The sequence below is a fragment of the Zootoca vivipara genome, chromosome 15 (genome assembly GCF_965207765.1).
Source record: "Zootoca vivipara chromosome 15, rZooViv2.hap1.1, whole genome shotgun sequence".
Classification (NCBI taxonomy): domain Eukaryota; kingdom Metazoa; phylum Chordata; class Lepidosauria; order Squamata; family Lacertidae; genus Zootoca; species Zootoca vivipara.
In genome coordinates, this window is record NC_142598.1 from 2,960,021 (window position 1) to 2,970,427 (window position 10,407).

The window sequence follows — 10,407 nt, forward strand, 5'->3', positions numbered from 1 at the left end:
GCTTGATTGTTGTTTTCTTTCAAGATCAAAATATTGTTTTGATCCATTGTCGCGGGACCCCGAAAAAGTGTGGGGCCCAAAGGCCAGTGCCTACTCTGCCTATTTGGTAATCTAGCCTGCCCCCTAAGAGGTTTTGGTGCAGAGGATAAATAATTCTGACATAATGGGGATATGGGTGGGCCAACAGAATTATAAGATAAAAGCCTTTGCATGTGGTGTTTTCTGTAGAAGAACCATTGACAAGTGTACCTAAGAGGAAATAAGGAAATATGGAGAAGTTGCAGGTCTTAAAACAACTAAAACTAAGGTTCTAGTGAAAAATATGGATGCACAGGCAAAAGAAAAAAAAGATTGGACTGACAGTGGACTGACAACTGAGAAAAAGGTGAAGTATCTGGAAATATAGATAACAGCGAAAAACTCCAATATATTTCAAGATAATTATGTAAAGACATAGAAAGATACAGTATAAGAAAAAATATTGAGTTATGGGGAAGAATGAAACTCTCTCTAATGGGCAGAATTTTGGTTCTAGAAATGAATATTTTGTCTAAAATGCTATTTTTATTTCAAACTGCTCCAATAGTAGGCAGAACAAGAAGAAGCTTCAAGAATGGCAAAAACATATTTCTAGGTTTGTCTGGCAAGGGAAGAAACCGAGAATTAAATATAAAATTTTAATAGCTATAAAATAAAGAGGTGGATTTTCGTTGCCAGACCCCTTCTCCTCCAAACTGCGCTGCAGTGAATCAGGCCCGAGTCCAGCTTGCCCGCTGTTTGCCAGGCGCTGCTGCCCGCCTTTGCCAAGGCAAGGAGAGACTCTCCAGCAGCCTCCTCTCCCCACTTCAAGATCCCCGGCCGGGACGTCCGGCTTCGTGCGCTCCATTGCATACAAGCTCGGGCTTCCTGCCTGTCCTACTTAGGCGGGTTCAGCTCCTGAGGAAAGGGCGCGCCGCGGCGGGCGTCGAGGGCCGGGAGGCGGCGGGCGTCTCCTTTCTGGCGGGCCGGCCTGCTTGCCTCCCCATTGTTTGGCCGACAGCTCAGCTCAGGGCTGCTGCGCGAACTCGCGGAGCCCATAAGGAAGGCTGGAAAGCAGCCGAAGTGAAAGGGCGCTTACGGAGGCCCGCCCCGGAGTCGGGCGGGGTCCGAGGAGCAGGACGACGAGGCGGGGCCGCGTCCAGGCGAGATCCCGCCTGAGTCAGTTGGCGATGGTGCCCAGCCCAGCGCGCTCGTAGTAGCAGCAGCAGCAGCAGGTAGGGCGCGGCTCCCCCGCTTCTCCTTCGTCGCTTTCTGCCGCTGACCTCCCAGCGCCGTTTTAACTCCGGCGGGTTCCTACCTCGCCGCTCCCCACCCGCCAAGCGCCCTTCGGCCTTCCGTAGCCGGATTCCGCGGCTGCCCGGGCGGGCAGGCGAGGCCTTTCTCCCGAGGAGGCTCGCTCCCCCGCTGCCTGTCACCAGGCGGGAGCGCTGCGAGCGAAGCGCGGAGAGCGAGGGACGCCGAGAGCGAGCTGCGGCCGGGGGCCAGAGCAGCCGGGGCCCGTCGGAGGGAGCGCGAGAGAGTCCAGGGGTGAAGGACTGGCAGCGCCAAGGCCAAGGTCGCTCGCCGCCCCTTCGGGCAAGCCGGGCCGCCCGGGATGGAGCACGTGTGCCGCGGCGGGAGCTGCGCTCTTTCCCCGCTCCGAGGGCTCCTTGCTACGGAGCGGGGCGTCGCCGTTGGTTTGCCCGCCGCGGCCCCGCGGCCTTGACTTTGGGAAACTTGGCCGCGGTCGCTTGACGCTCCTCCCTCGGCCTTCGCGTTCCTGCTAAGGGATGCTCCGAGCACTGCTCGGGACTGGAGCCCCCCCCCCGGCCTCTTTCCCCGGAGCGAATGATAGCCAAGTTCCCAGGCCCCAGCTTTGCCTTGCTGCCATTCTTGAGAAACACCTGGCACCTGCCCGCCTCCTGCCTCTTTCTTCGTCTGCTCTTCCTGCTGAACTGCTTCCCCCATTCCGTGGCGCCTTTCAGTACAGGGCGAACATGTGCAATCGGGAGGAGTTAAGGGTTTTGCCCGCATGTAGCTCATGCTGCTTCCAATTTATGTATTCTGGATTGATAAGGCAAATATTCTCTTGTGTTATCTTCCCCACTTTCAAATGCTCCCATTTTTTAAAAGAGGAGATCATTCATATTGTACCTTATTCAGTACCAAAAGTTTAAAATCACGTAAAAGGCGTACTCACCTGGTGAGTACTGGTAGTTGGGAAATTACATGCCCTTTCTATAGACTTTGGCAACTATGTTTATTTGCAAGGTCAATAAATTGCGTTTGATCTAAATCACATTGCCCTGCCCTGCTCAACCCATTAGCAATCAATCACTTGTAAGTGTTAAGAGCTCAGGCAATGCTGCCTTTTGGGGCCTTTCTCACCTCTCTTGGAGAAAAAAAAAGCACTTAATTTTTCATTGTTTACTAATAAGTTAAGTCCCATCGAGTTCCATGGAAGTTAATTCTCTATGAACTGTGCTTAGATTGCAGACTATTTTTGTTTCCCTGCCTTAGTTCATTCTTATATAGTTGGTTTTGTGAGTGCCTGACTTTGTTTTGCCCACTTCACTATGGTGAAATCACCCCCACTTATGAAATGGTTATTTGTGTGGAACCTGTCACAATCTCATTTGTTACCAGCTTGCATTTTGTTTCAATGTCAATTGTTTTAATTGCTGGTGTAGTCTGTGAGATTTTTCAGGATATATATATATATATATATATATTCATTCTTAAAATCATGGCATGAGGAGTACTCTATGTAACTGTCTCCCTTCATGCTCCCCCAACCCCATTCTGTGTTTTCTAGGTAGCACCATGGAGAAGTATGAAGGTTTGACGGATAAAGAGCTTATTGCCCGTTTGAAGAAATACAGCATCCCACATGGGCCTCTTGTTGGTATGGCCTCTAGCACTGCACCTGTCTCTCTCAGGGGAATGAAATAGATTTGCAATTGGAGCTTAGAAAGGGAAAACTCAGTAAGCCAGGCCTACAGTGAGCGTATATTTAAAGTGTAAAGAGGGGAATCTGTTAGAGTGGACAGATGTAAAAGAGAATTGGATTGAGTGGACAAGACCAATAGGGGGTCCGATGGTCAAGAAGGTAGATTCTGCATGTGCTGTTGTGGGACATGAGGGACAGATGCTGGGGCTGGTCCATCTGGGAAAGTAGCCCATCTAGGAGAAGGAAATCTGATCCTAAACCTCCGCTGCCTTGCGGGATATCTTCAGGAGAGGAAAAGGCTAAAGAGTAAATCCTAAACCAGTCTGGAGTAGAGTCCCTAAAATGATTGGATTGCACCTTGTATGCCTCCTTCCGGCAACTCCTGCAGCCAAGCATAGTGTTCTGCTTTCCTTTGGACTGGGCAGGTTTGCACCCCAGGTTTGCTGCTAACACACCAATTGTCTTCACCCCACCCCCCTTTTAGGCACACTCCATTCTCTCTCGAGATAGATGCCAACAAGGGGAAGGGTTTTCAGAAGGTGTGACTTGCATGATGAACTTTACGTACAGAAATTCCCTCTTGTACACTGAATTTGTAAAGATGCAGTAGCCCAGTCTTCTTTTGGATCAGGCAACCCAGGGCTTTTTTTCAGCTGGAACTTACCAGACCTCAGTGGTGTCACCTCTCAGTTGGGCGCCATTGCCATTATAAGAGAACAAGGTTCCAACACCTTTTTTTTCTAGAAAAATAACACTGTGGCCACCCAAAAGCCCGCCTTCTACATAGCAGAAGGGAATGGTGTATAAGGGAAGATGGACCCTTCCTGTCACACATCATCCTGTCCAGCTCTTAATTCTGAGTATGGCTAGGTTTGAGAGAGAGGTGTTTGAAGGAATGGAGCATACGATGGGGAGAATTCACCATGTCCTCCTTTTAAAAATTAAGAATCACCAGCCCGTACTTTGAAGGGGACTGAGAAAAGCAGCCACAAAGAACAAATGTGGGAGCAGGAAACTTTTGTCATCTAGGAGTTAACCTCCAGCTTGGATTCTATCCTTCAGGATCAACCCGGAAACTTTATGAAAAGAAAGTGTATGAATACGAGACTGAGCGGACAAAGCGTCCTTCACCTGGAAAAGGATCACTGTCCACAGGTGAGAATAATTGGGGGGGAAACAGAGACAGGTACCCCTGTCAAACACTTGTCTTAATGCCCCTCTTTCCCATGTGTTTTTACACATGTAGAGCCAGCTACCAGCGAAAGCTACATCCGAGAGACCTTTGTGAGTCCTCAGAGCAGGCCAAACCTCAACTATGGGCGAGAAGGTGAGTCTATTTAGAAATAACTCCTGAAGTCCCAGTAAAACAGAAAGCCGGTTTGCAGGAACGAATATAACTGATAATTAAGGGACCATTAGAGCATCAATCTAGGAGAGAGATGGGGGGCAACAAGGGTAGCTTTGTCCGGTTGGAATATCATCACTAAGAGGAGCATCTCTAAGAGGAGGGCAGGGCAGGGCAGCATAGCCTGGGCGTGTTGTCAGTTTTCTAGTACTTTTGGGGAGCAAAGGACAACTGCTGCCACCAAACCAAACTCTCTCCAATTCACTTTGTCCCTCCCAGCTCTTGGCTCTACAAGGACTTATGTAACAGAAAACTATGACTCTCCAAGAACCAAGGAATACTATTCTGAGTATATAAATGAAGGTAGGGGCCTCCACTGTTCTCCACATTCAAGTCTTGCTTTCTGAAAATACAGTCATCAAAATTGATAAGGTTTATATTTTCTCAGCTTGGCTTCGGTATCTCATTCTGAAAACAAGGGGCTCATATGTAGACTAAGATTAGTCATTTATTTCATTTCATAAAATTTATATACTACTTGATTGTAAAAAAGCCCCTCAAAGTGGTTTAACAAAGCGAAATCCTATGAAAATTAACTTTAACCTAGTCTAGGATCTCTTGTCCCAATGATTTGTTGATGGGACAAAGTGCAACTAAGTTTTGGTGAATTAAGGTGAGCAGTTTTGATTTTGCAGTGTTTCGACAGTCTTGGTATCGGGGTTAGCTATGACAAGGGAGGCATGCCCTGTCAAAATCAATATTCTGCATCTCAAACAGATTAACCTACAACCCATATAATGTAAGTGCAGAAATATGCAGTGTGCTGAGGCCTATTCTGTTCAGCTACATTGCTGCCTGTCTTCCACTCTCCCCATTAACATTTCCCCACAGCCACAAGGCCTAGAAATCTCATTTTTAACAAAACCATGAAGTCTAATAGGAGAGGAAAACCGTTTTGCTAAATATCTTCCCCCACCCTGTCCTTCCCTAGGTCCCAGTCCCACCAGATCCTACCTGAGTGAAAATTACCGTTTGCCTCGCCATGAAGGAAGCTCCACATATGCGACTGAAGGTAGGAAAGAATGGAAGCTAGAGAAACCAGCCTGTGAAGATTTGGGGCCATGTAGAATCAGAGCTGAAGCCTAGGGATGGGAAACCCTCTTTGCCCTGTCAGGCCAGATCCTTATCTGCCCCCACCTCCCACACGCCAACCATGACAAGTGGGTGGGACAACCCGGCTGTCAGTCACTTAACAGCATTTTGCCATTGGATGACTAAACAGATGGGCAGTGGGGAGAGGAGTGGGATAACCCAAGTCCCTTGCACAGCACTTCCCAAACATCCAATAATTGCTGGGCACTTGGGAAGTGCTGTGCAGGGGGCTTTGCTCCTGCTATAGGGCTCACTTTCTGCAGTGTTGGCTACACCAGTAGTCTCCAACTTTTTCAGACCCAGTATCCACTTTTACCCATTGCATTTGGGAACTCATTTCTTAATTTTTTTTTACCATGTGTTTATATGGTGGTAATGCTGCTGTTATTGTGACCCGACTACCAGCTGAAGACCAGAAGGCTACATCATCTAGTGCAGTGTTTCCTAACCTTGTGCCTCCAGCTTTTTTCGGACTACAATTCCCATCATTCCTGACCACTGGTCTTGCTAGCTAGGGATGATGGGAGTTGTAGTCCCAAAACATCTGGAGGCACAAGGTTGGGAAACACTCATCTAGTGGGCTTGAACTCAGTCCATCTGCTGATACTATACTTAGCACTACACTCCAGCTTGGGAAGGGGGAACCTTTTTCAGGCTGCAGGGCACATTCCCTAACCACCTGCTAGTGGTGGTTAAGGCCAATGCAAAATGGGTGCAACCAGCACCTGACACACAGACTCTCCCACTCCCCCAGCAATTAGGCTTGATTTTTTAAAAAGCTTTTTAATTGCTGGCAGGGAGCAGGGTGACCCTTTTGATGACTGCCGCTATCCTTTCCAGCTGCAGTTCCCATGAAGATCACAGAAATCTCTTTGAAGATTCCCCACCTTCATTGCAGCAATTAATCTTGAATCCGGCCTCCACTTGAAGATCTTACTCCAAGCCTAATTGCTGCATGGAGTTTGACCAAATGGGAGGTTGCAGCACATAGGGGGGGTTAATCCTTTCTAGCTGTGATACACCTGTTAAGGAATTGAGCTTTACTGTCCTGAACTGACTGTGTATCATATGGGAATGTATACTTTTGCTGATGTGATGAACTGCACATTGCTCATTTGAGGGTTGGAGATTTGAAAATACCAGAGTTCCTGAAACATGTAAAGGGAAGGGTCTGTGATTAAAATGGGGAGCTTCTAAAAACAGATGGAACCAGGAGGGTCTTCAAATCAGGGAGGTCACACATGATATACAAAAGTTTGCTGAGCCTGGTAGGAAGGAGCAAAGGCGTCTTTGGGATCTCAGAATGATAAGAAGAAACGGGATTGCTGGGGATACAGGCAATGCAAGGGAAAAGGCTGCAACTAATAAATAAGGATTCCCCTGAGAGCCTGGTGAGTTTTAGGGTCTGAATAGGTTAGGGATAGAGGGTTTGGGTTTGCTCCAAAGGGAATATTTTTAGTTTCTCCAATTTGGGGGTGTTGCATTTCTTTCTTTGTGATATTTTGCACATTCTAAATTCAATATATCTCCATTTTAGTAAATTTATATCTGTTTTCATAAACCCGTGTGGTCTTAGCTTAATGTAAATACCTAGCGATAACTTCCACTTCCTAGGGATGCAACAGAGAGACCCAAGGGAACTTATGGAGAATGTTTGATAAGGGGCAGCCTGGCAAATAATCTCTTATCTGGTGGCAACAAGAACCTCAAATGGGAGAAGGGTGGGTGCAAGCAGAGGGGGTACATTCTCTGTTGTGGCCAGGTCTCCCTTCCCCAGGTAGTACAGCACTCGGAGAGCTGGGATGTGGCTATCACAACCCCCCTGGAAAAATGCTGTTGCATTATTGGCTGGGGAGACCCCCTGGGCCAGCCCTTCCCCATCCCTACTCTTGCTTATTCCATCTAATGGCTTTGTTTTTTGTCTTTGTTTTCCCCTCCCCAGATTTTGATGCCAATTCTTCTGGGGCGTCCACATCTTCCTACCAGAGTTACGTGTCATCGTTGACCAGTGGGGCACGTCCAGGGGCACCCAGTGCCCGCCAACCAGTAGGTTGTTCCTCACTGTGGCAAGAACAAGGAAGCTACCCATGCTGGGCTTGCACCCAACTCACCCAGGGAAGGGTCCTTTCATAGCTGCCCTGTGCTGATGGGCACCTGTCTATCTTTTCAGATTGCAGAGCCGTATCCCTACAATTCTAGCCAGAAGGATGTCCCATCTGTGAGGTAAGCAGGGATAATGCAGAGGCATCTACAGGAAACAATATTCCTGACAGAGCTGGCTGTGGAGCGAGTTGCTTGGCCCCTTCCTGAGGCAGACATGACCCATGCTGGATGGATGCTCAATCTCAATATTTCCCCCCCTTCCTGGGGCTGGCACCACCTTCTAGCCAGGAGATGGTTTTCATAAAGGTTTAGCGCTCAGGCTTATTCTCAGGCTCCTAAAGAGTTTCTGGAACCTAAATTGGCTCCAGACATAAAACTAGGGGTGGTCACAGGACTGGCTAAATGTAGTGCTACCAAGTGCCTAAAGGTGAGCCTGCCACCTCAGGCAGTGGATCCTGAGCCCTGTAATTGCCATCATCAGCATGAGAGTTGGGAGGGATCTTGGAGGCCATTCAGCCTAATCCTGGATTCAGTGCAGGATCTGCAATGCCAGAAGCAACTATAGCCATCGCTGGCAGGTGGCCATCTAGCCCCTGGCCACCCCCAGTGAAGGAAAGGCCACCAGCTCTCGATGTAGCCCATTCCATGGTTAAGCAACACTTTCCATTAGGAAGTTTCTCTTAATGTTTATGCCAAAATCTGCTTGCTTTCCATTTCCACGCATTGGTTCTAATCCTGTCTTCGGGAGCGACTGAGAACTAGTTATAAAGGAAAAGGGACCCCTGATCATTAGGTCCAGTTGTGACCGACTCTGGGCTTGCGCGCACATCTCGCTTTACTGGCTGAGGGAGCCGGCATACAGCTTCCAGGTCATGTGGACAGCATGACTAAGCTGCTTCTGGCGAACCAGAGTAGCGCACGGAAACACCGTTTACCTTCCCGCCAGGGCAGTCTCGAGCAGGTCGGGCACCCTGGCACTGAGGGGCGGAGATTGCTCCAGCGCCCCCACCCTGGCAGGCACAGTATGGTTTCCGCGCGGCTTTTATCTACTTGCACTTTGATGTGCTTTCGAACTGCTAGGTGGGCAGGAGCTGGGACCAAGCAACAGGAGCTCACCCCGTCACGGGGATTCAAACCGCCGACCTTCTGATCGGCAAGCCCTAGGTTCTGTGGTTTAACTAGTTATATAATGAGAACTAGTTATATAATGATAATAAAAGCTTAGCATCTGTATGGTGCTTTCCAGAGTTTCAAAACACTTTGCACATATTTATCTTCTGTAGCCCTTACAAGTGTTCTGTAAGGTAGCCAGAATGATTGTGGCCATATCACAGGGGATGAGTAGGGAGAGGGGGAAAGGGCTTACTTTGTGCCAGATATGAGATTAGAACGAGGGATATCTAGATTCATTGCTCAGGTGATAGAGCCACTGTGCTACACCAGTTCTTAGCAGGAAGGACCTTTGCAGAACAATTCACCAGGGTCTTCTCTTGTATGAGTTCCACTGAAACAAACTGGAGCTGGAGCATTACTGTGCCCTGAAGCACTTCTTAATTTCATTGAGACTTAACCCATGGATAGTGCCTCATATTAATTAGTGATAAGGAAGTTTTGATTTTAGCAGTTGCCGAAATCTGTCATTGCACAACGGTTTGCTGAAACACTCTTGTCTGTTTTGTCAATGGCCTACAGCAGGGTACTACCTAGGAAGAACAGCACTTGCTAATGTTTTCCAGTTCATCCTAGCCCTGGGGTGGCCTCTTGCATTCACTATAGAAGGCTTTCCCTCTGGCTGGGTACAAGGAAGGGAAGATGTGTAGGAGGAGCAAAAAGGAGGCATACCCAGACTTGTGGCTAGAATTGCCAGCCACTTATAAATGTGAAGAGAGAGGGGTCATTGGCAGACATGGGGTGGTGGCCATTGCCCTTTGGAAAGTTGATGTATGCAGCGGGTACCATGGTAATCTGTATGAGGGAGACTTTAATTTATGCAGGATGCAGGGTGGTTGGGGCTCATACTAGGCCCTAGTGGAAGGGGGCAGGAATGATCTCTCTCTACTCTGGAATTGCCTTTTCAGGGACAGCAGTTCCTACCAAAGCATCTTCTACCGGAAATCACCTGGCTTGTCCACTCTGGGGGTGGAGCCACGCCGTGCCATCCATCCCGAGCGCCAGGCCCAAGCAGCAGAAGGGGCCAAAGGGACAAAACGTTACCTGCCCCTGTGGCCCCAGCTCTTCCTCTTTGTGCTGCTGGCTGCCTTCTTGGCCTTCATCTACTTTTTCCTTCAGGGCGGTGCTGACGACAACCCTTTTGTGAAGTATCTTCAGCAGTGAGGCCTCAGCTACGGGGGCACATTGTACACCTAGGCCGTCTCCTCAAAAAGAGCCTGGGATATCTCTGTAGGGCTGTCACTAAGTGCCTTCTTGTTTGTAACCCCCAAGTGGAGCGTAGTATAGAGGGGCTGAAAGATGGAGGTGTCCTATCAACCTCCCCAAATCATGGCAGCTCCCTACCTCCCTAGTCAAACTTCAGATAGCTTAATCTGGAGTATTTTTAATCTGCTATTTTTGTAACTTGTGCTTTATTAATCGGGCATGGGTGGCTATGAGCGGGAAAGAGAAATGAGGGGATAAATGTAGCTTATCAATAGCTTTTTCTTTAAAAATGTGTGCAAACATGAAATATCCAATAAACCCCACAAAGGGTTTTGTTTTTGTTTTTTAAAAGATTGTGTCTTTCATTTTTATCTCTATGTGAACATCACTAATTCACCTTTTCCATTGTCTGCTGCTTCTTATTCCCCCCTTCCCTCAGATCAAGTAGCAGGTCACTCTCTAA

General features: G+C 48.2%; 1 protein-coding gene across 1 annotated transcript; it reads left to right on the forward strand.

The window, feature by feature from the left end:
• Positions 1–1,179: 1,179 nt before the first annotated feature.
• EMD (emerin) lies at positions 1,180–10,295 on the forward strand. The gene is made up of 9 exons (XM_035141185.3): positions 1,180–1,253; positions 2,834–2,923; positions 4,031–4,123; positions 4,215–4,295; positions 4,593–4,676; positions 5,305–5,385; positions 7,408–7,511; positions 7,636–7,688; positions 9,647–10,295. Exons 2-9 carry the CDS (start codon positions 2,842–2,844, stop codon positions 9,900–9,902), a joined length of 834 nt encoding a protein of 277 aa, XP_034997076.3. The 5' UTR covers positions 1,180–1,253; positions 2,834–2,841; the 3' UTR covers positions 9,903–10,295.
• The last annotated feature ends 112 nt before the right edge of the window (positions 10,296–10,407 follow it).

Coding starts and splice junctions, on each gene's coding strand:
- EMD (XM_035141185.3), top strand. CDS start 2,842: ATGGAGAAGTATGAAGGTTTGACGGATAAAGAGCTTATTGCCCGTTTG. Junction 2,924..4,030: donor CCCACATGGGCCTCTTGTTG/GTATGGCCTCTA, acceptor TCTATCCTTCAG/GATCAACCCGGAAACTTTAT. Junction 7,512..7,635: donor CACCCAGTGCCCGCCAACCA/GTAGGTTGTTCC, acceptor CTATCTTTTCAG/ATTGCAGAGCCGTATCCCTA.